Source organism: Pelobates fuscus, chromosome 10 (genome assembly GCF_036172605.1).
Source record: "Pelobates fuscus isolate aPelFus1 chromosome 10, aPelFus1.pri, whole genome shotgun sequence".
Taxonomy (NCBI): Eukaryota; Metazoa; Chordata; class Amphibia; order Anura; family Pelobatidae; genus Pelobates; species Pelobates fuscus.
Window position 1 is genome coordinate 79,729,506 of NC_086326.1, and position 24,822 is coordinate 79,754,327.

General features: G+C 38.0%; 1 protein-coding gene across 23 annotated transcripts in view; it reads right to left on the reverse strand.

Annotated features, from left to right (window-relative positions):
• Positions 1–24,822, reverse strand: part of CAMK2G (calcium/calmodulin dependent protein kinase II gamma) — a 227,593-nt gene that overhangs the window by 38,470 nt on the left and 164,301 nt on the right. For 12 of the 23 annotated variants that reach the window (XM_063434893.1, XM_063434880.1, XM_063434878.1 and 9 more), the window contains exons 11-14: positions 24,536–24,619; positions 23,214–23,256; positions 17,881–17,943; positions 3,070–3,110 (exon numbers count right to left, since the gene is read on the reverse strand). In XM_063434893.1, coding sequence (XP_063290963.1) covers positions 3,070–3,110; positions 17,881–17,943; positions 23,214–23,256; positions 24,536–24,619 — 231 coding nt within the window. The remainder of the gene's footprint in view (positions 1–3,069; positions 3,111–17,880; positions 17,944–23,213; positions 23,257–24,535; positions 24,620–24,822) is intronic. The other 11 variants (XM_063434886.1, XM_063434884.1, XM_063434879.1 and 8 more) reach the window with 1 other exon arrangement.

Sequence of the window (24,822 nt, forward strand, 5' to 3'; positions counted from 1 at the left end):
GAACTGGCCATTATATACTTAGAATAAAGAGATCATAAACCTATAATATTAATTTACCGATAGTAACGGGACATACTTATCCGCATGTCGAGATTTAGTATTATTAACAGTCAGGACATTTTTCACCCAGCTGTATATCAACATAATGGCCTACTGTTAGTGCATCCATATTGTACATCATCATGACCTTTTGAGTTACTCAAGTTGAGCCTATTTAAACACAAGACTGTTTAATCTTTGTATTATTGTGGGAAACATTATTGTGAACCTCTTGAGTGTTTGCCGTTTTCAAGGTGGTAGTACCCACTTAGTAATCCACATTTAGTTGCAGTTTACTTTGTATAATAAGGCTTTTTTCCCTTTTTTCTTTAACTTAGTAATCCACATTGTTCATAAGCTACACTATAGTACAATACAGCAAAAATAGTCATAATAAAACATGTAAAGCACAATACAAAAAGGGGGGGGGGGAGGAGATAGGCATAAATATAGTATTGAGAAAAGATGACCATTTTATCTGCATGGCCTGCCACGCGGAATCCAGGTAGAACATGCAGTTTTTATGCTTTTCTCGATTGTTTGGTATGTAAAGTCTAACACAATGCGCAGTATAAGGACGCCAAGGGCTGCATAGCTTACAGCAAGGAGGTAAAGGTGACCTTATGCGTAACACTAAACTTAAAAACAAATTATCTGCTTTTGCTAGCACAAACATCTCAAGAAAACTTATGGCAGACAAAAGTAACCTCAGCTGTCTATAGGGGTTAGGTAATTCATCGACAAAAAGATTGCACATGTTTTAGGACTAGCTTGAAATAACATTAAACTCAAAATTACATCAGCTTGTTAAAAAGAAGCACACATTGTCTTGAGATTGCTTTACAAATTGTCACGTGCCTGTTGAGTTACACACAGTTTACTCTTAGCTGTGCTCACAGCATACAAAATACTAAACAACGTAGCGCGCTACAAACTACATTAAATACAGTATTTCCAAGTATACAATCCGGAATAAATAATAAGAAATGCATAGTGCAGACTGTCTGATAACACTGGAATAGAGAATACAGTACTGTGTCTGGGAGAGAACTCACATGTACCAGAGCCCCATCACCCCTGGCTCTGGGTTTGAATAGCTCCATTTGAGAGGGATATTTCCTACAGCTTTATATTAGGAAAGCGGTTTCATTCATTCAGATGTATATCTGGTGCGTCTGAGCAGTATAAGTGGGATAGAGAGGCAAAGACCCCAAATTGAATAGTATATTAAAACAATTAACATAAAGGGTTAAAAACTGCTACTTAGTTGGTGGGTTTGCCAGCAATAAACTGCAAAAAAACACACAAAACGACAGCAGCCTGCAGTCACTGCCAGGTTTAGGCACTTCTTCGATCAAGTGACAATCACAGGCTTCTTCCGACCGTAGGACATCATCGAGAGGCGTTCCCAGATTGTCATGTGATCGGAGAAGTGCCTAAACCCGGAAGTGACTGCAGGCTGCTGCCGTTTTTGTACATTGAATTTTGCTTGCCGAGTTGTGGGTTTATTGCTGGCAAACCCACCACCTAAGTAACAGTTTTTAACCCTTTATGTTAATAAATTGTTTTAAGATCCTATTCAATTTTGGAATAAAATACTTTATAGCAAAAACATAGTGGCATTGTTTGGGCCTGTTCTGCCTCTTCTGTCTACTTTCTAGAGAATAAAAGGCAAAAATAAATGCGGAGACAAACAAGACACTTGACTGAAATGAAAGCAGATATTCGATTGGAATCCTTTTTAAGACACAGTTAAAATGTAAAATAAAATTTAAAAAGTAAAAAAAAAAAAGTAATGAAAAAGGAATACAGTCAAATTTCAAGTTGTACCCACAAAATGCTTAATTGAAAATAACTAATTGTCCAGGTCTTCTATAATTTAATATTTTATACTAAGCAATGCAGTAAAATGTAATTTTCATAATATTTACAAAATATTTAAACTTCAGTAACTGCGATTATTAATAAATGATGTGAAAAGATTAATATCTATCCTTTCAGAATAAAACCTTTTTCTTTAGACTAATGTCAATGATATTTTTAGTAAACGTGAAAAATTATTACAGTAAAATATATAACAAACATCATGAACTACATAACGGCATCTTTCATAGCAGACATGATTATATGAACCCATCAAATTGCAGGCCTTCGATTGATGTACATAAGAATTTGACTTAACATACAGCTTCAAAACAGAAATTGAACAGAAAACTAAAATGCTATATTAAATGTACTCAGTAGGGAAATATCTTAAATGTTGTATATATCTTAATTTGCAAGCCAACCAGTTGTCCCTGTAGAAAAATAAATTAATTTGTATTCTTTGTATAAAAAAAAATAAAAACTAAATTGGGTATACTGAGCATATTATATTAATATAGTTCAAACACTTTATTTTCAGTTCTGTGTGCACAACAGAAAGCTGGGAGATAATTACTTTAGCTCTATGAATCCCAGATTTCAATTAGCACAGGATATCAGTATATTTTTCTAATCAATATCTAATCAACACAAACCAAGGAAACTAAAGTTTGACTTTTTTTTTTTTTTTTTTTAAATGTGGTGCAAATCAAAAAACGTCCCTATTTACTACATCATCACATTTTGGTAATAACAGCTGAAATTACTTTAGCTTGGTTAGGTTCAAAATAACTATATTTTGGTTGGAAGATATATGTTTTTTTAAATTATTACTTTCGTCACAGTCACAGACACTTTAAGTGAAGATCTCGGCAAGGGAAATTAAGGAAATAAAAAGAATATAAGAAATTAACAGCACAGAAACACAGTCTTGTGTCCCGAACCTCGGAGAGGGTCATGTTTGCAGCCACTTCAGATATCCTAGATTTTTTTCCTTTATATCGATGCGAAATGAACTACTTGATCTTCCAGAAATAAATGTTTTTTTTGGTTATGTAAACATTACATTTAAAACTTTCTCTTTGCGGTTTCATTTTTAGTAGTTTACATGTTCAAAAACAAGTCATATAAAACAAAAAATATGTATCACATGTAACCAAGGCTTACCTTGACTCCATCTGTCTTTTTGTTCAACAGATTCCTGGTTGCTGGAATGAAAAAAAGGACACAAAAAAATAAATAGAAATTAAAGGGGTTTTCTTTTCTCGACTAATCCCAAATTGTAACTAATTGGAAGAACTGAAAAATTTAGGCTAAACCTGCCAAGTTCAGGATAATTTTTTTTCTAAATTTTGCAATTCAGTTTTCAATCCAGTGTTCAGGGAGTAAATCTTGAGGTTTTCTGATTGATAAATTCCTTTTGGACGAATGTAGTCATAAATAATGCTATGTATACTTTATGTACACAGACAAAACAATATTCTGACAGTTAATTTAACGCAAACTATATGGAAGAAAACCTTTTTTTATAATGCATCCAATAAATTACAGTTACAACAATAATACAATTTTTATACGGTTTTGAGTTTTGTTTGCCCCAAATTGACATAGATATACACATACACACACATATAAATGTAAGTTACTACCTTTAGAAACACTAAAACAAATGCTCAGACTGAAGGAAAAATACATCAATTATGTATAAAGTGATATTTGAGAATGTGTCCACACCTTCAATTACAATGATTGCATCTATCCTATACAAACAGGATGCCCGTGAGATAACATTAAACCTGAAAGAGCATAGCTATTAAGCAGGAGCTGTGGTTATGACTGTTTGATCACTGCACTGCAGGATTCTCCATTAACAGTCCAGAAAGGTCTGCAATGTCTCCTAAAAGATTCCTTTAGGTGTAGTCATTGTTCTTGAGAAAAGTCTCCTGTTAAGATTTAAACATTGAGATCATATGCTTTTGGAGTTAATAAATTTGATTTAAAATTCCAGAGATAGCATTTCTCCTTGTTCGGTATAACTCTAGTTGGTTGCACCAGGTAAAAGACTGATTAACTAAACTGTGTGCTCTGTTCTTGGGGAGGTGAGGGGGGGGGGGGGGGGGGGGCAGGGGGAAGAGGGGGAGGCACAGCAAAATCTGGTTTATCTGTCAATTTGTCTTGGGGTGAGGGGGGGGGGGTAGGAGAATCGTTGCTGGTGACTGGGTTCATTCATTTGGCATTTTGGGAGCAACATTTTAACAAATTAGCCATTTTGTTTGAAAACAAAGTATACTCTGCCTCCACCCCCATTATCTTCTTCTCCATTCCCTCTGCCCTTTTCTTGCGCCATAAACGAAAATCTAAAAGACGAAACGCTATGTCTATTGGTTGTTTCATTTGTTTTGGGATACGTTCATATGGCGTTTAAGCTCAGACATGGCAGTTCACCTGAATATATCTCTCAATGGATATGAATAATTAGTTTACATTAAGAAGTTACACATATTGTCAATATGCCTACTTGCATACATACATCTTTAACTAGTTATGCTTCACAGCTTGAGTCAATTGCAGAAGCAATGGTAAGAAAAACTCAATGTGTGCTCTTTCACTGTAACTCAGCTCATGAATGTGGCCATGTGGTAAGAAGAAATAAAAGTTGAAGGGTAGATTTACAGGAGTTACAATGAGAAGAATATGCATATGTGAATAAAAGTCCTGGATCATTAAAGGACCACTATAGTGTCAGGAAAACAAATTTGTTTTCCTGGCACTAAATAATCCTTATGGTCCCCCCTCCCGCTGGGCTGAAGGGGTTAATACCCCTTCAGCTAATTACCTTTATCCAGCGCCAGGCTCCCTCGGCGCTGATGACCTCTCCTCCACCTCAGACGTCAGCTCCCGAGTGGAGCCGAATGTGCATGCGCACACATTAAAAACACCCATACGAAAGCATTTCTCAATGCTTTCCTATGGACGTTCTTCGTGCTCAATGCGATTTTCGCATTGAGCGTCAGGGAAGCGCCTCTTGCGGCCATCAGGAAGACAGCCACTAGAGGCAGAGTTAAAACCTGGGGGACCTGGCACCCAGACCACTTAATTGAGCTGAAGTGGTCTGGTTGACTATAGTGGTCCTTTAAAACCACAGCTCATTTGAAGATTTAGAGCGAGGGAAAAAAGTATTTGATCCCCTGCTGATTTTGAATGTTTGCACACTAACAAAGAAATGATCAGTCTATCATTTTAATGGTAGGTGTATTTTTACAGAATAACAAAAGAAAAAAACATGCAAATCAGTTTATAACTTTTTTGACATGCGTTTTTCTGGATTTGTTTTTTGTTATTCTGTCTCTTACTATTAAAATACACCTACCGTATATACTCGAGTATAAGTAGAGTTTTTCAGCACATTTTTTGTGCTGAAAAACCCCAACTCGACTTATACTCAAGTTAATGTCTGTATTATGGCAACTTACATTGCCATAATACAGACAAGGACCGCCGGGCTCATTACAAGCCCGGCGGTCCTGTTGGGGGCTGACAGGAAGCATTTATTTACCTCTCCTGCAGCTCCTGTCAGCTCCCATCTCCTCCACGCCGGTCCGGTCAGCTCCCATCTCCTCCAGTGTAAGTCTTGCGAGAGCCGCGGGGTCAGAGCGTTGCCACGGTAAGCTCCGCGTGGCCGCAAGACTTACAGTGGGAGCTGACCTGACCGGACCGGACCGGCGCGGAGGAGAAGGGAGCTGACAGGAGCTGCAGGAGAGGTAAGTAAATGCTTCCTGCCAGCCCCCCTCCTACACAGCCCATCCCTGGCCAGAAAACAAGCAAGGAGGGGGGATGAAAATAAATAAATAAAAATGTAAATAATAAAATAAAATATTAATAATAATAGAAGAAAAAAATAATATAACAAAAAAAATTAAAATAATAATTTAAAAATAATAAAAATGCCCCCCCCCACCACCAAGGCTCTGCATCTCACACACACACACACACACACACACACACACACTGCATTCATACACACACACACACACACACACTGCATTCATATCCACACACACACACTGCATTCATACCCACACACACACACACTGCATTCATACCCACACACACACACTGCATTCATACCCACACACTGCATTCATACCCACACACACACACACTGCATTCATTAATTATATACACACACTGTAAATAAATATTCAATTAATATAATTTTTTTTGGATTCAATTTTATTTAGAAATTTACCAGTAGCTGCTGCATTTCCCACCCTAGTCTTATACTCGAGTCAATACGTTTTCCCAGTTTTTTGGGGTAAAATTAGGAGACCCGACTTATATTCGGGTCGGCTTATACTCGAGTATATAGGGTACCTTTAAAACTACAGACTGATCATTTGTCAGTGGACAAATGTTCAAAATCAACAGGGGTTCAAATACTTTTTTCCCTTCACGGTATAGTCAAAGGACAGGACCCTTTAAAAAAAAATGTAAACAAAAACACAAAGAAAAACGCAGTGTCTGACACTTAGAGAGTAGATATATAGTTAAAGGACCACTATAGTGCCAGGAAAATACTCGTTTTCCTGGCACTATAGTGCCCTGAGGGTGCCCCCACCCTCAGGGACCCCCTCCCGCCCGGCTCTGGGGAGAAGAAAGGGTTAAAACTTACCTTTATTCCAGCGACGGGCGGGGAGCTCTCCTCCTCCTCCTCCTCTCCGCCTCCGATCCTCCCTTTCGGCTGAATGCGCATGCGCAGCAAGAGCTGCGCGCACATTCAGCCGGACGCATAGGAAAGCATTTACAATGCTTTCCTATGGACGTTTGCGTGCTCTCACTGTGATTTTCACAGTGAGAATCACGCAAGCGCCTCTAGCGGCTGTCAGTGAGACAGCCACTAGAGGATTTAGAGGCTGGCTTAACCCTGAAACTGCTATGTTTATAAAAAAAAATGGGTTAACCCTAGCTGGACCTGGCACCCAGACCACTTCATTAAGCTGAAGTGGTCTGGGTGCCTAGAGTGGTCCTTTAACAAAGGTATGGAGATGTAAAAGGTCATGAACAGAGATGTAAGAAAAAGTGGGATTTTGTATTTAATTAGGGATAGGTTAAATATCCTTTTCATGAGGAAAGCCCCAAGCTTGGAATGAAACACTGACCGGATCTGTTACACTGTATTGTGAAACTAAAAATGAATTAATAAGGGAAGCTTTTGATCATTAAAAGTTTAGGAGTGCATCTTTATTCTATACTTTAAAAAAGAAAAAAAGAATAAATTCCATCTTAAAGGAACTCTCCAGGCACCAAAACAACTTCATCTAAATAAAATTGTTATTTTGCCAGGAAGCCCCTGGAGGCACTTTTACCTTCAGGAGTTAACCCTGAAGTTGTCTGCAGCTCCGGTCTCAGCCTCTTGGCACCAGCAGCCACAACCTTTAGGAGAATCTGGTTAGCTGTACAGAGCCAAGCAGGGTCAAGAAGAAGCACTGTCACTGGTACAGATTGTCAGCTGAGCACTCTCAGACAGTGAACATGGCATTGCTTAAAACTGTGGAGATAACCGGATACTGCTAAGGGAGAAGACTAAAAGAAGAGGTGGAAGGTCCCAGGTTAGCTGTCAAACCGTACTAAAATTTATTTTTGCTATATTCTGTGGGATGGCACTAGGGAATTTCTGGCAGTATTACCACTACAGCAGGCTGTAGTTGTTATGGTGCTTGAAGTGCCGCTTTAAAATGTCTGTGATTTAGCACTAACAGGTTTATTCATGATGGCACTATCCATAGCGAAAACATACTGCATCTATAACTTTAGATGCTAAATATTATTTGCCAAGCAGACAGGGTTGAATATGCTGTAAGTTATGTTGTAAACATTTGGGTGAACAGATGCAGTATGCAATGTTTATGATTGATGTTCTGATTACTGTCAGCCATTCCATCTGTAAAAAGATATCTTAACACAACTACAAGTACTATAATAGGAAACTGCATGACAGAGTAAGGGAAAAATGCAGTTTCTTACAGCAACATATACACACAAATTCAGAAATTACTTTTCTGCATCATCTTCATATTTTAAGAACAGCCATGGGAAAAGTCTGCTTTGGGCAGAGTAATTCTGAGAAATCCTGTTTCCACAGTTCTCCCAGAATTCCCAGCTCAACATGCTAATGAGCATAGACAGGCATAGTATTTAAGACTTCACCCTGCATTTCTGCAGGCACCCTTCACAATGGAAAGGGGGTTTGAAATACAGTTTTTTAAACAAACAAAAAAAAAAAAAACTTGCAATCCTTTGCTCATTTGCATGATGAGCTTGGACTTCTGGGAAAATATTTTAAGTACTTCTACACACAAAAACAGAGTAAAATGTATTGTCTTATCCACAATCCCACTGATGGAATATTAAAATCTCTAACACTGTAAACCTAAATAGGCATTTCAAAATGAATGGAACACTAATAATTCATGTATTAAATATAACTTTCACTGTACTGATAATACCATTGCTTCCTGTGTTTAAATACCTATAACACAGCCTGAGTAATCCGGCATGTGATCTGTAGAATGTCTACTTGTGATCAATGTACAGGATATTTTTTTCTGTACCCACTGGCAGGGACATGCATATTCAGCATTTGTAATACAGTGATATTCTACCCTTACTTTCAAGTCCTCAGGATGGTCTGTAAATCTTTCTGCCTGACCTTCTGACTTTTCAGTATGTCACAAGTGCGGTCTGTTGAGAGGTTCTAATTACGCTATGTGAACACCACGCGCTCCATGAAACTGCCCAATCACCCCTCTTCTCATGGACCACTAAAATAAGGAGCACTACAACCTAACTGGAAAACAAACCAGCTGTTCATAGCTAGCATTGTTTATCGCATAACGGGGGGGATGAGCAGAGCCATTCCAATTACCCCCTTAAAATAGCAAGGAACGGTTATGAATGGGAACAGAGGCCATCTATAAATAAATAACTTTAAATAGAGGACAGGGGGGCGGGGGGAGAGAGAAAGATACTTACAAATATGTCTATTTCAAAACCTCGACTGCCCTGCAACATGCATTTTAATAAAACATTTTCACCATTTTACCGCTTGCAATATGCTGGATTTCTCTCTCTCAGAGTTTTTCAGTAAAGAGAAAATTGTAAAAAATCCAAAGTAAATTTAATGCCAAAATAGCTAAATTGCTATGCTACAGGTAATTCTAATTCTTTTGATTTTTTTTATTAGTTTCTGTGTTTTACCAACTACTTCGGTTTGGAGTTAATTACCTAGTTGTTTATTATAATATTTTATTTCTTCATCAATAGCCATTTATTTCCTGGAAAGTAAGCTATTTCGTTTGAATAAAGTACATACGTAGTTATAATATACCGTACATCTTTAACTATTTGTACTATATATGGATAATTTAATTTGTCTCTTTCATTTTAGTTTTCTGTTTTGTTTGGATAATATCTTAGTTTCATGTACTTAAAAAAAAAAAAAAATGAAGTGAACTTGTGAAAATAGTAAAGGAACACAATGACAATATGTTAGAAATACAAACATGTATTTCAGGCACTATAGTTCCAATAGTGCTGTTTAGGTGGCAAGCCCTGCTCTCCATGCATTAAAAAGGTGATTTGCTAACCTTTTTTCAGCGCCATACAGGTTTCCCAGTGGCTAGTTCCGCCCACTTGGCTGAGATTATCCCATTGGAAAGCTATTGCGCATTTGCAGCAAAATGCTGCTCTGCACCAATCAGCATCTCCTCATAGAGATGCATTAAATCAATGCAACTCTATGAGGAATGTTCAGCACCTTTGCAGCACTGACCCAGGAAGCACCTCTAATGGCCAGCTGAGTGACTGCATGTAAATAGGCAGTAATATAAACATTGCCTTTTCTCTGAAAAGGCAGTGTTTACATTAAAAAGTCTGCAGGTACAGGCAGTAAACACCAGGACAACTATTGAGGTATCTAGAACATCTCTCCATACTATAAAGGGAAAAACAAGTAAAAATGCATAACAAATCCTGACCAAATTCCCAATCAACTCTCAGATTTCGACAAAGAAAATGTGTCCTCTAAAGTCCTTAATCAAGTCGATTAACCCAGGAGTTCATTCCTTATCCATAAATGGTATGAAATGTCCATGAATCTTTGTGTTGGAAAAAAAACTAAAGAAAACAATTACACAAAAGAAAAAAAGAGAAGAAGATAAAACATAATAAAAAACAAATGAAAAATAGAGGGATATACGGTATATCCCTCACTACACACCTTGTCGTTTTCTGAAGCTATGCATAAAGCCAAAAAAAAAAAAAAGATTCATGGACATTTCATAGCATTTATAGATAGGGAATGAACTCCTGGGTGAATATACTTGATTAAGGACATTAGAGGACACGTTTTGTTTGTACATATCTGAGAGTTGATTGGGAATTTGGTCAGGATTTGTGATACATTTTTTTCTTGTTTTTCCATTTATGGTATAGAGAGATGTGCAAGATACCGCTTATATAGAAGTGAATTTTGTTTTGCTGAACAATATGAATTAAAATCTTTTTTGAGCATTTATTATTGGAGTGTGATATTAGTCTGTATGTATATTTTTGATGTAATAATCTGAGGTTCATTATAGGCGGGGAACCTTTACACTTGCACCATAACACAGTTTGAGAGTCAACATGTATTTAAGTGTTCTTGCATAGCAAGACCACTTACTATTATCTCACATATATATTATTATTATTATTATTATTATAGGCAAATTTGCCACCCTAACTCCTCCCATAGTTTTTACACTACATAGACAGTAATATACCGAAACGTGCGGATTGTTACCGATTGGTGTGCTATTGCTTTGTGGAACGTTTTGCCAAATAGTTCACGAATAATCTGCGTTTTTGTGGCGAAATTATTCCCATAGGAATGAATGGCGAAATGTTCAAAACTAGAGTGAGAGCTGGCAAAAGCTGAAAAATTAGGACATGATTTCTAAACTGCCACCACTCCCTCATTTTCAAGCCAACCTACACAAATCCTATTTAAAAACATTCAGCTATCCCTGCTGCCACTAAGCACGTCCACGGCTAAGCCATAGTCCTGATAGTTTTCACAATATGACCATTTGTTTGCAACTCACGCCGTCCATTGACATTCATTGAAACTCCACTCTAGCCACCTCCAATTTGAAGGGCAATATCTAAACTGCGCCCGTGCCTTCATTTTTATTATTTCAGAGACATACTATGCATCAAAATGTAGGTCTGAGTCTTGTGATTCTCACAATATAAAGCTCTTCGCTGTAGGATTTATAGTTTTAAACTACGACCGTTTGAAGATGGCAACTGCCAGTGAAGTGAGCAATTTGGAGCAGTTTGTTTTTAACCGCTCTTCTCTGCCCTATTTGAAATCTATTAGTTCCTGTTGGCAGTTGGTGGAATGTTCGAGGGATTTGAAAGATTTGAAAGCTCTTCTCTGCCCTATTTGAAATCTATTAGTTCCTGTTGGCAGTTGGTAGATTGTTCGAGGGATTTGAAAGATTTGAAAGTTCTTCTCTGCCCTTGCTGTAGTGAGTGAACCACACTCCAACCTTTCCACAGTTGCTCCAGCCACTCCAACCACACAACAGTTACTCAAGCCACTCCACCCAGTTACTCCGCCCACTCCAGTTGTAGACTACTGGTGGAGGCAAGAACACTTCACACAATTTCCCCAGAAATTGTAGCTTTTCCAGTTTTGTTTTGTTACTCTTCATTTAACACCCACCTCTAGGCTGTCCCCTGCCACGCCTCCTGTCTCCAGTGATTTACCCTGCTTGAGGACACTTCCCCAAGCAGGGAAAACCTCCTCAGTGATGCTGGCTCAATTGCCAGTGTCTTAACGGACTAGCATCAAGTCACTCGCTGTGGAAGCTATGATTAGGAGAGCAGAACGACTGCCTGTAGCATTGACTAACAGCTGAGTGAAAAGCTAATTTTTAAAAAGGATTTTCTCCTAATCTATACATTTGCTAGCAAAAGTGCTAACACACTGTATTATTTATTTTTTTATGTTTTTGTATTTTTGATTTTTGGGTTATTTTTGGAACAGCAGAACTCTGAAACCATGAATCTTTCTTATTAAATACTGAAGCGAAAAGAATTGGAAAAATTCTGCAAATATGGTGTAGTTGCGAAATTCTCACTATGGCAATCACACATTGACTCACTGTTTATTGAATAATCTCTAGGGCTTAGTGTTTGTGTGACCTGGAGCATTCAAACTTGTGCCAAGTTTAAACGTCAACAAGGCACGTGCACAGGGTGTGACTGGGCACTTCCTTGTGAAGCTAGAGTGCTGGTTCTTAAAGGGCTCCCCAGCTGAAACCCAAGCCAGCGTGGAGATCAAAATATCTACAAGACTGTCTCCAGACATTCCCGATCCTAAGAGGGAGCATGTGGTCTGCACATTGGGCAAGTGCACATCACTTTAAATGCTCCCTTGCGGTCCCAGCCCAGACATTGCATTTACTATGATCAGCACACGATACGGGTGCAGACAACAAGCTCCAATCACCAGATCACCATGGAAGCTTCATCACAGACCTCACTGGGCCACCAGAGACTAGACACAGATCCAATGGGCACAAGGGACCTCACATTGACCCACAGGACCACCATGGAGTAGGGCAATTAGCCACCCTGGGTAATAGATTATTATTAATTTTAAATTTTAGAGAGGCTGGAACAATCACAGCCTTCCCACACACACACACCACTCAAAGCTACCCATCACAGCTACAACTATCCACACACACACTCACAAATACCCACACAACAACATATCAGTCATAGCTACTCACAAACAGCCACACATACTACTTGCAACTATTGACACATATCCATCACTGTACCCATGCACAGCAACACACATCTCTCACAGCTACAACACCTACAGCCACCCTAAACAACACACACTGCAACTCTCACACACAAGCCAGCCATACAGAACCACAACACACATTCCACACACACATACAACACTTAATGTTACCTTACACCTCAACACAAAGTCACCTTTCATGCACACACAAAACTCACACTGTCACGTCACACACATGCAGCTTGGAGGAACACTTCAAGCACCATAAGCACTACAGTCTGCATAAGTTGCTATTGTGCCAGTAGCATCCAGGCACACTCCCAAGGTAAGTAGTGAAACTGTTCATGAACGAAGGAGCTCTGCACAGGTGAGGCAGCTGTGGGAAGTCAGCGAGAACAAGGTAAGTTGTCGGACCGTTCTTAAACGATTTGGCCACTTGCTCTGTAAAGAGCACAATGGCTCTCCTGGCACCAAAGTAGTTGCTGTGTTGCTGTGCTACATTGGTTATGGTGTTTGGAGTGTTCTTTTAGTTTTAATAAATAATTAGAAAAGGAAAGAAATGCCAGGAACATACCCTAATGAACAGGCTTTGCATGCCTATGGTGGTCAATATCAGAATATATTATGTAGAGTTGCTGTTACACATTGAAAAGGTAAGCATATAATTCCCAATCTCTCTTGGCATTGATCTATTGCAGATAATAACAATTTATAAAATTGCTTCTCATAAACACACCATTACTGGTTAATAACAATTTGGACAAATTGCACTGTAGCAGTATAGCAGATTTCCCCCTACAAACAGCAGCAAAGTCATTACATTTTAGAGAAACAAACCAAAATTATAGTTATGCTGACTAACCACATTAACAAACAATGGTGAATTGTCACCAGATGCAAAGTGTGTCATGCATGCTCTTTACAATGTTAGCAAATAGAATCTACAGAAACCAGAATAGCATTTACACTTGGAGGGCTTTTCTGGAGTGTTTTTAATGTATGATTACAGCGTGGCTTCTGGTTTAACAGCTAAAATTACAGTTATACAAGCATATTAGAATATCTATCCTGCGTATCAAGAAAGAAAAGAGACAACAATAGTTTTCTTAAGTGCAACATTGCCTTTATCCAAGGCACAATTCTCTGCGAAAATAAAGTAAATAAATAAATGACCTTTCCTGTCTAATATTATTGCATTTAAACCCATTTTTAAACTGATTTGTTGAGTCTGTGACAGTGTATCCTAACTCCAGTTCTTAACAGGTCACGGATCGAGGCTATGCCTGCTTAATCATGGGTTTATCTGCCATCAGCACAGCTGTACGTGAGTCATAATCCACACACGCTCATACGAGGATACACTGTAGGAGCAGGTTTAAGGACTGGATTTCAGATATCAAGGTCTGATAGTCAAAAATTTCTATTTATCCTTTCCGTGATTACTGGGAATAAAAAAAAGCAGCGTTAAAATAAATAAATCCATGTACTTTTAACCCTTTCACATCTATGACATTCCATACTATCATGGAAATGGTGGGACAATGACACCATGAAATGTGACGTTTAAAACATAGGCCTCAATTAATTCACAGACGATCACATGTCTCAGCTCCTGCTATGCTATCGAACGGTGCGGCTCGATTGCAGTCATTTATGGTTCATCGGGAGTCAATAACTACTACTTCAAATCTCAAAACGGTAGCTTATGTATTTTACACTGAAAATATTGGCTTTAGAAACTAAACACCATTAATTAAGAACATAAACCCTGATAAACTGCCTCAGAGAATTTGACACTTAAAGTACCGTAGTTTATTTTTTACATATTTGTCTGCTGGTAGCACTAGCAGGTCTCCCCTGGCTTGTTCATGTAAGGGGAGGACACCAGTTCATCGTCCCCACACTTATTTTAATTATAGCACTCAGTGACAGGGGGGACACTGTGATGTCTCCATGGTTTTTGGTTGTTTTCATTTAATAGCTCCTACATGTTGGTCAAACCCTCTCCCAAAGCCTATGGATGGGGGCAGAGAGGGAACTGTACCTGGCCCCCCCTTGCATTTTAATAGTAACTTGACAGTAATTGCTGCACAGCCGCTATTTTGTTTCATGACCGTGCGGAGGCACGGTCTGCTCACTGTTTAGGAGTTATGCCCCTATTAACAGAATGGTGGCACAGAAGTAGTTTCAAAACTCCCTCATACTAGTATGGGGGTCATATTGACCCCAGACTTTTTTAAATATATATATATATATATTTTTTTTTAAATGACCAACAGAGTCATAAGATAGAGGCAGATAAATGTCATTCTGATGCGGTTTTAAATTTAGCAGCTAACCCATTTATTGGATTCAGCTGCTTGAATTTCACTAGCATTAAATCCAGCTAAAATGTCAGATAATAACAATAATAATAATCAACTGCTTTTTGGCGATACAATTAAATCTGAGACCATAGTTTAGTTGTTGTTGTCATGTTCGCACCTGTTGGTCACCTTAGTAGGTTCTCACCTTGTAATTGACGAAATACTACCATGCCCCAATCACAGAAAAGTCTGTTCACTAAATGCTGAGTGGCAAACGGACAGCAGCCAAATGCTGTTCAGTGATGTTAATGTGGGTGTTTTAACCAATTCAGCGATTGATAAAAGAAAAGTTTGGTATGCTGACGCTAGTTGCATTTTGAGCGCTCCTGTGTAATTGGGAATCTGGTAATACTAACTTCTCTCAGTGACTTAAAGGGAAACTATAGGTTAGGAATACACAAGTGTATCCCGAGCACTATAATAACCTACAGCGCCCCCTCACTCATTACCAACTTTAAGTATAAATTAAATTATTATTATTATTTATTTATTTTTAAAAGGGCAAACATTTCTATACAGCTTTGATTATAATTTCTATGAAACCAGTGCAGCATAAATACAATATTGCAAGGAGTGAATTGTAATTTTAAAGCTAAATAATTGCAAAATGTGGTATGTTGGGATTATAACAGCATTTACCATATTCAAAATTGCTCCATAAAGGTATTCCAAAATGTCTAGTTATATTGTGGACTAAGAAAGCAAAGTCCAACTTGTGGTTACCCTATACTAGCATTTCAATAACAGAAGTTGATAATCTGGACTTATTCACTTTGGGAATTTGATGGGTCGTTTAACCACCAAATTATAATAAACTAAGCTGGAATTTTTTTATTCATACGCATATTGCATTTTTCTGGTGAGCCTAGAAGGCCTGGTCTGTCCCATTACAGTAACGACATCTGAATTGTATTCTGCAGTAACCGGCAGCTGACCTAACAATCTCTGTAGCTTTTGATATGCAATTCTAACTTTCCCCAACTGACAAAGATAAGTTAAGTAGTAATAACAGCCTAACATACAAGAGTATGACTAGATGTTCATCTGTTTTTTTAATTCAACTTCATACTTCTATTATGGAATTCCTATGAAGTGAAGGGGAGATAAAACAGTTGTATCTACTGCCAAAACAGAGACTCAGAGGATTCTGTATAATTTACAGACCTATTCCCTTAGAAAGAGTTGTTAATAAACAATACTCCTAAAATACAACATAGAGGGAGGTTCAGGAGCTATAAATGAGCATCTCAAAGAAGTGGTCTGGGTGCAGTGAGCGCCCTTGACATTTTCACACTGCAATATAAAATGCTGCCATTTTTAAGGAACGGAAATGTTTTAATTAAAGGATTAAAAACACCTGTAGTGGAGTTCTTCCTGACAGACACTAGAGAGGTGCTTCCCCTGTAGGATCTATGTAAGACTAAGTTCTCAATCAAATGCTGATCATAGTGAGCATTTCATTGGCAATAGTGTTGCAAGTGCATTACCCTCCTATGGGGAAGCATTGCATTGGCTAAGATCATCAATCGTGATTATCACAACCAATATGGTGAGGCAGCACCACAGAGACTGGTTAGCAAGGGCTGAAAGGGAAGTATTTTTTTTTTCCCCAATCACAGACTTTCCAATGCAGCTCATTTTGACGTCTTTGCAAGGCAGGTCTGCCTATTGAGTTTAGCTCCACTGAGCTGAACAACCAGGACTGTCTGACTGACAGCCAGGGAGTTGGAACAATTATGAACTTATAAAGTGCCAATTCCTGTTGAAATTTTTTGGAAAATGCAAAAAAAAAGAGGACACATTATTGACACATAAAGCACCTCAGCAAGATGACATGATTGGAGGGTTCTTTCAAATATCCCAGTAGAGATTTGTCTGTACAGGGAAAATACACATTCTAGTGACTGCAGATTTGAAGAAGGGGACATAATGTGTAGCACTTGTTTTATAAAGTACTTCCCAGGTACCCTTCAGTTACAATATGTACACATCTACAGATATATTGTGTCAATCTCTCTGAAACTTGACTGACTGATTTCCAGACCTGAACCTGCACGTCCTCATACTTCTTTATGTGGTTTCGGTGTGTTCCCCTCTGCTCTGGTGCTTGGCATCCGCTTATCCCACTTACCACTACCTATTATTTCATTACTTATCCCCCCATCCCCCCACCAATTGTTATGCATTTTCTACTTTATTTTAAAATTGAAATGAATACAGTTCTTAAACTTATACGAAAGCACTGTGATATGTACAAAGATCTATAGAATTGTATTACAAGCGTATTAGATGAACTAAGTTTTCCCTTTCAGTCCCACATTAGGGGAGCACGTTGATGGCTTGGAAACCCTCAGACACACAAGATGTTGCTTTAGCATTCTTAACTACTTTCTTCTCTGCACTTCAACACATCAATAAAGAAGGAAAGAAAAGAGAAAATGCAGAGCCTGCCCCAGAATAACCAGCATGCATGTCATGTTAGTAGCAGATACTAGTACTACACATGGAACAAACCTCCAATTTAGGGAAAGCCCAAGATTCCATGCTGTTACTTACAATTAGAAGGGACATCTCACTTCCTGCCCCTGAGCATGCAAACACTGGGCATGCAGATTCACCAGGGGCAGGATAATTGGGGCTGAGGTGGTGGGAGCAACCAAAAAAAAATAAAAAATAAAAAGATGAGGAAGTAGAGGAGCAAGGGGCAAGATCAGGGGTTAGAGGGATGGGACATCTCATGCCACGTACCTTGCTCAGCCAAGTTGGCAGCACTGGTGGCGGCCACAACGGGGGCGGAGGTCTGCCTGCCAACTGATTGGACAAAATCATTCAGTGGGAGGAGCCGCAACAAAGCAACATAAGCCCAATCAGCAACAAGAAAAAGCAAGATGCAAGTAAAATTAGTGTTGATAAAAAAAAAATTAAAATAAAAAAAAAAAAAGGCAATAAAAACAAAGATAATTCAATGAAGATTCAATATATCGTAAGATGAACATGTACATTAAATTCAAAGTTGCCTGGAGAAGAGGCTTGGGAAAAAACTTGCAAAGCACAGAAGATGAAAGTCAAGTTTTCAAATGTTATTTTACGTAGTGTTTTTTTTTCTTTACCGTTTTACCTTAAAAAGAACTTTAAATATAGTGAAGCAGTAGTACCAATTATATTTCACTCTCAAGTAGTAATTTATAATTAAATTGTGTGAAGCAAGCATGTTAGCTTGCGTTTCAGCTTGGTGGCAGCTGAAGGACAAGAGGGAAAACACAAGAGGTTCCACCTGTAGGCTTCATTAACAGGAAACCAGGGGGAATAAACAAATACATTTAGCAAGTACCTGAGTATGCTTACATTCATATTCAAACATATTTGGCTGGGCATTTTATGTAATGCGGTTTAGGTGCAAAACTAATGTAACCAACTCTTTTGTGCTGGCAAAGTTAATCCCGACCTTCTCAGCAGAAAGAAAAAGCCAGCAAATTAAAATTGATAGTGAAAAAAAATGGATGGGGTGCAGAGGGAGCATGTGGACTGCAAGAGATAAGGTGAGAAGTGGTAGGGTAAACGTAAGCAATCAGACAATCCTTAGCATCTCACTCCAAATCTACCAAACCCAGAATTGCATGTCAGTGGCTGAAGGTACAGGAGGAGAAGGATTTCAGCTTCAAAAGACATCTCACTTGGGTTAAAAGTGAAACACGATGAGGACATGTAAAACAGGAAAGCACACAAACATTAAAATAAAACGTTTATGCGACTGTCCTAAACAGCATACAGTTTATTGACTATTAAGACAAGGAGAATAATCTAAAGTTTCAAAGATCAGAAAAAGTGTTTCCCTGCTACCGAAGCAGCAGAGATATCCACAGAAATAGACTTCATTAGTTGAATCTATTATATTTATTTTTAAGGTGTGCAGTTACTTTTAGAACTTTTACAAAATGCCAGGCATAACAAGCCCATTTCATAGCCCAGCAGAACTTGGCAGAGAGGAAGAATGTTCCCAATATAAATCCGGATGTAATGGTGACCACAACTATTTAATCACATGAGGATTCATTGTGAGACAGAGGGAGAGGTTTTTCTATATTAATAACCTTCCTTTCTATACCTCCCAATTATACTATCATGGTGCTCATACGTTTTGCTTCCCTATAATTTTCCATCAAAAGAGATTCAATTGATATTGAATTTACTAAAAATAAAGATTTTTGTTCGGAAAATATTGATCTGTCTAACAAAATGTAGCAATGTAAAGCTGTACACAGGGAAGTCAGACAGGTCAGTTTAAAATCCACACACCAATTCACTCCAGAGGGATGTTGCAGAATACAGCATTTTATAAGTTGTTGTGAGTCCTGCTATTTATACTACTTCCAATAAGGAAAATAATAAGGCAGCATTGTACATTATAGATAGAAAATATAAATATTACCAAATATGTTGCTGTACAATATCTGAGTGTCATTAAGTTGATGTGTAAAACAAAAACAAAAGAGAAAACAAACGTGTGTGACCACTATCCTAGAAAGCTGAGCATAGTTTTCAAATCAGCAGACAGAGCTAATGTTTTCAGACTACAAATCCCATCTCAGATAGCTTTGCTTTGCCACAAATTGCTGTTTTATACTTATGTTGACATGGATTCAGATTGTTATTCCTGCACTCGCAGTAAAACCTGCATTTTCAAAAAGCATGCCCAGAGAAATTACTTGGGTAAACTTTTTGGGGACAGTTTTCTTGTTTATTTTAATTATTTTTGGCTTGCATTTGTGGTAGTGACAAGTAATGTCACAGATTCACACACTTTATGCCAGTATGCAGAGAGCCTGCAAATATATGAGGTGGAGATGTGGCAACAAAGAACACTGTATATGCTTATTAACATAATGTTCAAAGCATTCTGGGAGAACTGTTGAAACAACATTTTAAAGTATCTCCTGCTATGTAAAGAAATTCTAAATTAAACAAAATTTGAATTAAAGGAAGTGTAAGCATTAGCTCTCACTTTACAGGAATTGTTTAGGAAGGCTGTACAAGACACATGCAGGAAGGTGTGGCTAAGGTTGCATAAACAAAGTGATTTAACTTCTAAATGGCAGATAATTGAGCAGTGAGATTGCAGAAGCATAATCTATACACCAAAACGGCTTCATTTAGCTATACTTGTTTTAGTGACTATAATGTCCCTTTTACATATACTATGTATGTATGTTTTTGCATTAGGGGTGATTATATTATATAGCTTTAGTATATGTTACAGACACATACTAGGCCAACACAATATTAAAGAATATAGGATCACTTGAAAATGTTTTTGTGTCCGTGCCTGGCTCTCAATCACTGTAGCTACAGTAAACAACTTAGGAGAGCTGCGCGTTTGTTACTACAACCACTGATCTACAGAATATCCGATTAGTCTCTTGATCTAATCTTGAAACCCTAGTTTAAATATCAAAAGATACTGAAAAGAGAGCCACAGTGCACGGTTACTAAACACCAGAGATCAGCAGCAGCAGTTCCTAGGGAAACGTTGACAACAAAAAAAGACACGAGAGGGAGAGCAGCAAAAATATGTAAACTTAAGGTGCACATTGAATTGATAGTGAAGCCAGCATTGGTTACTCCAACCCTCTTCTTAGTAACTCTTGAATAAAAATAAACACCAGTGAGGGCTAGGTCACGGAAAATATTAGATTCAATTTTCCATATACTGAACATGCCAGATAAAAAAAAAAAAAATAGATGGGGGTTGCGGGGGCAAATAAAAGCAACACTAGACTGAGTGTGTCTCTGAGGATGCAATACAATCTTAATTGCATATTAATATAGATCAACATGATATATTTTTCTTTGCCTATTAAATGGCTTAAAAATGAAAATTCTAGAAAAATCTATCTAGTGTGTGCTTAATTAAAATTAGAGAATCTATACAGCTCTGTATTGCTAAATATTTCAATATTTCCACTGGCCATGGTTGTGATCCTAGCAACTATTCAATCACAAAGTATGGCCCACAATGCAAGAATGTAATTTGCAGCTTGTCTTACTGTCCTCTCAATGTAATTCTATACTGAAAGGATTGAATGTTATGATGACAAAAAAAAAAAAAAAAAATGGTGCCAGACCATCTAAGCTACAAGCCAGTTCTAACACGGAGTGACACCACAAACGTGTTTAAACATTATAGCATTACTTTTTTTTTCTTTTTTTTTTTAGTTACAGCTGGTTTGCAGTATGAGGTGCAAGTGTTTGCAAATGCAGGGGTGTATATGTAATCAGAGTCAATGTGTTAATACATGGGTGTATGTATGTGAAGTGCCATGAATAGCACAAGTATATTTGTTGTATACAGCATATGATGAATGCCAGTATTTGTGTGTGGAAATGAATAGTTTGGTTTATTTGCGGTTTCCATCACCATGTCACATTTATTCCTACGCACTTCAATAGTCATTCTTCATGCCACCTACCAACACCCTACCCACATGTCAGTACCCCCACCCATAATCTATTTTAGGAGCCCACTTCTACCCCTATCACTTTACCCAATGCCCTTCCCAGTTATTATGGGACTCTCCCACTTGCCCCAAAAACATGAGGCAATTGCAGAGATCAGAGTTTAATCCCCTGTGGTTCACATTGTAGTAATGCAAGATGCCATGATGTATTGTCATACATCACTAAAGCACATGTTGAAAGGGAGCTGTGCAGATCCGTAGTATTAGAAGCAAACTTGCAGAGATTCCGGAGCTTTTAGGAGTCAGAAAGTCACTGCCTGCAATTCCGCAAACACTAGGCAGTTGGGGGATAACGTAATCCCCAAGCCCAGGACGGCTTGCCAAGTCTCAAATTACAATCACCCATGGCAAGCAGAAATTGTAAGCACTGGTACAAGACTTTATCAAAGTGGACCTGTCTGATTCATTCATAGACACCAACATGTTTTGCTTTGTTTTTCTATTCCAAAATGTTGAAGTTGTTCAGCAGCTCTAGATTATTAGAAAATAATTTTTTTGCTAATAAAACATATAATATTTCCTAGCTCCATGCGATGAATGTAAGAATGAAAGAAGAGCACACAGACTTATCTTAAAGTCCACATGAACACTCAGTGACGCCAGAAATATTCCGTATATTACAGGGACAGTTTAATCAGTGGGTAGACAACGTGCCTATACGACTATTTATTAGCAATGAGATGGAAGGGGAACAGTTAGACGTCAGTCAAGCCCCACTTTCCTAGAATCTAAATGACAACAATTTTTGGTAAAGGATTTATGGGTGTATGTCTTGGGTAGCCTGGGAGTGCTTTAAACAGAGTGTCTGCGGGCTACTGAAGGTTCCATGCCTTTTTTCTGGAAAAATAAAGGAAGCTACAAGGGTACAGAAGCCTTGTGAAAATGGCTTATAAGTCGGAAAATAACATAATTCATCTTAGTATTCAGTTCTCAGAAAATGATTAAGAATAATAACTATAGAGTAAAAATATGTCCTGGAAGGGGGGGGTGGGGGGGGGGTGGAATCAGTTGACTTTTCACACGATTTTTTTAAGTTATTTTACTTTTACCCTTTTTCTGATGTCCTTAAAACAGAAGGGGGGAAATGTTATCTGTATATCAGAAGATAGGAACACTGTATACATACCTAGCCCATAAGCGAGCAATTCACGGATTTATTTGAACCAATATCTACAATTACTATGGGCATTAACTCTTTCAACATCAGGAGTGAATGTGGTTATTTATGGATATAAACAGGTATTTTTTTCAGCAAACATTAATCCACCCACTTCAGACTCAAAAGAGATAAGAGATAAACAGACAGATTGATCAATCCTAATAGGTTTTAGTATATCAGATTGTCCCACCCACATGGGCAATCCAGAAAAAAAGTGTAATCCGGTGAGAGGTATTACAACCCCACACCAAAGTCCGGACAGGCCTTGTCACAGACGTATGATGACAAATAAACCAACACCAGAGAAGGCATTCACTGAGAAATTTTGATTTAACAATAAGTCCTTTACCCACTGTTCAATTACGCTTCTAAATATCAGACACACATCCATTTCAAAGAAGGCATACCTGAAAAATTTCGAGACACCAGCATGGTTGTTAGAATTGCACCCTGTAAAAACAAAACAAAACAACATAAGAGATGCCATCAGCTCTTTGAAGAAGTCTATTCACATATTTACTATTCTCCATATTGCTGTAAATATATGCTTACAGCACGTTTCAGCAACCTTCATTTTATATATATTTATTTAATTACTTATAAATAATGTAAAAAAACATGTAAAAATATATGCAAACACTAGTGATAACACTACCCCTATCCTGTTTATGCAGAATATCCCCAAATTTAGCTTTCTTAACGGAGCCTAAACCAAACCTGTGAGTAAGCTGTCAATCATGCGTACATGTTTGGTTATGAAGTCATACACTCATATACAGTGGAACCTCGTAACTCTAACTTAATCCGTTCCAGAAGGCTATTCGAGTTCCGATGTGTTCGGGAACCAAATCAACATTTCCCATAGGAATTAATGGAAGTTAGATTAATCTGTTCCAGACATATCATGTACAACCAGTACATCCAATCCTTCCTAAATACTGTATCGCCAACATGCAGTCACTACAGTACTCACTTTTACAAAGAAATCTGCCAGTCACCTGAAAGCCTAAAGTGGAACAGCGGTGTCCCAAAAGATTGCTCAACGGGCACTCACCTTCGTCATGACCCCCAAGTTGCTGCCACTCATGTGGACAGGACTCGTCCAATCATATTTTCTGGCTGTCAAAGGCTTACCTGGCAGATAGCTCCCCTGCACTTACACAGAGTCCACTGCAGAGAGCGACCACCACAGCAAGGGCACTGCCCATTGAAGTCAAAACCCTGACTTGAGCAGCTCGCCCACCATATCCATTAACCTCTCCAGAATACAGGCCGACTATTGATACTCACGTAGAACCAGCATGTGTCACTACTTAAGATTACCAACGAGATTACCATAGAGGGGAATGCCGCGTAATGTATTCAGGTATCGAGGATCATTCGTGTACCGAGACATTTTAAACGCTAAATTTTAGTTTGAATTCTGAATTGTTCGTGAACGAGAATGTTAGAGTTTCACGGTTCCACTGTATACATATTATTTTGAACACCTCCAAATATTTGTACTGTCATTTCAGCACTATGTCTTCTTTGCTCCAAACTATACAAGTGGAGGGGGCTTTCAGTATTTCCTGGTAAATTTGACAAGTTCTACATGCAAATTTGTTGGAAACCAATTGCAATGTATGTTTTTCTGTAAACATATATTAAAACCCTGTTTCCAAAACCTATAAAGTTGTGACAGAAAATTACAACGAGCTAAAAAGACGCACAGGAAAGGGAGACTCACTTTAAGCTTTCTTCGGGCATTGAACTTTCGCAGGCATTCAACTGTCTCTTGTCTGTGCATCATGGAGGCAACTGTGGATCGTTGCTGAAATACAAAATTCTATTAGTTCCAAAACAGACAAAACAAGAAGCAAAAGAAAAGAAAAGAAAAAAATAATAATTTAAAACTTCAAATTATTATACTGATGCATTTTCATTTAATTATATACTTATACATTACTTTTTATTTGTAATATTCATGTAGAAAAATTTGGTAATGAAAAAAACAATTTATATTGTTTTATTCCG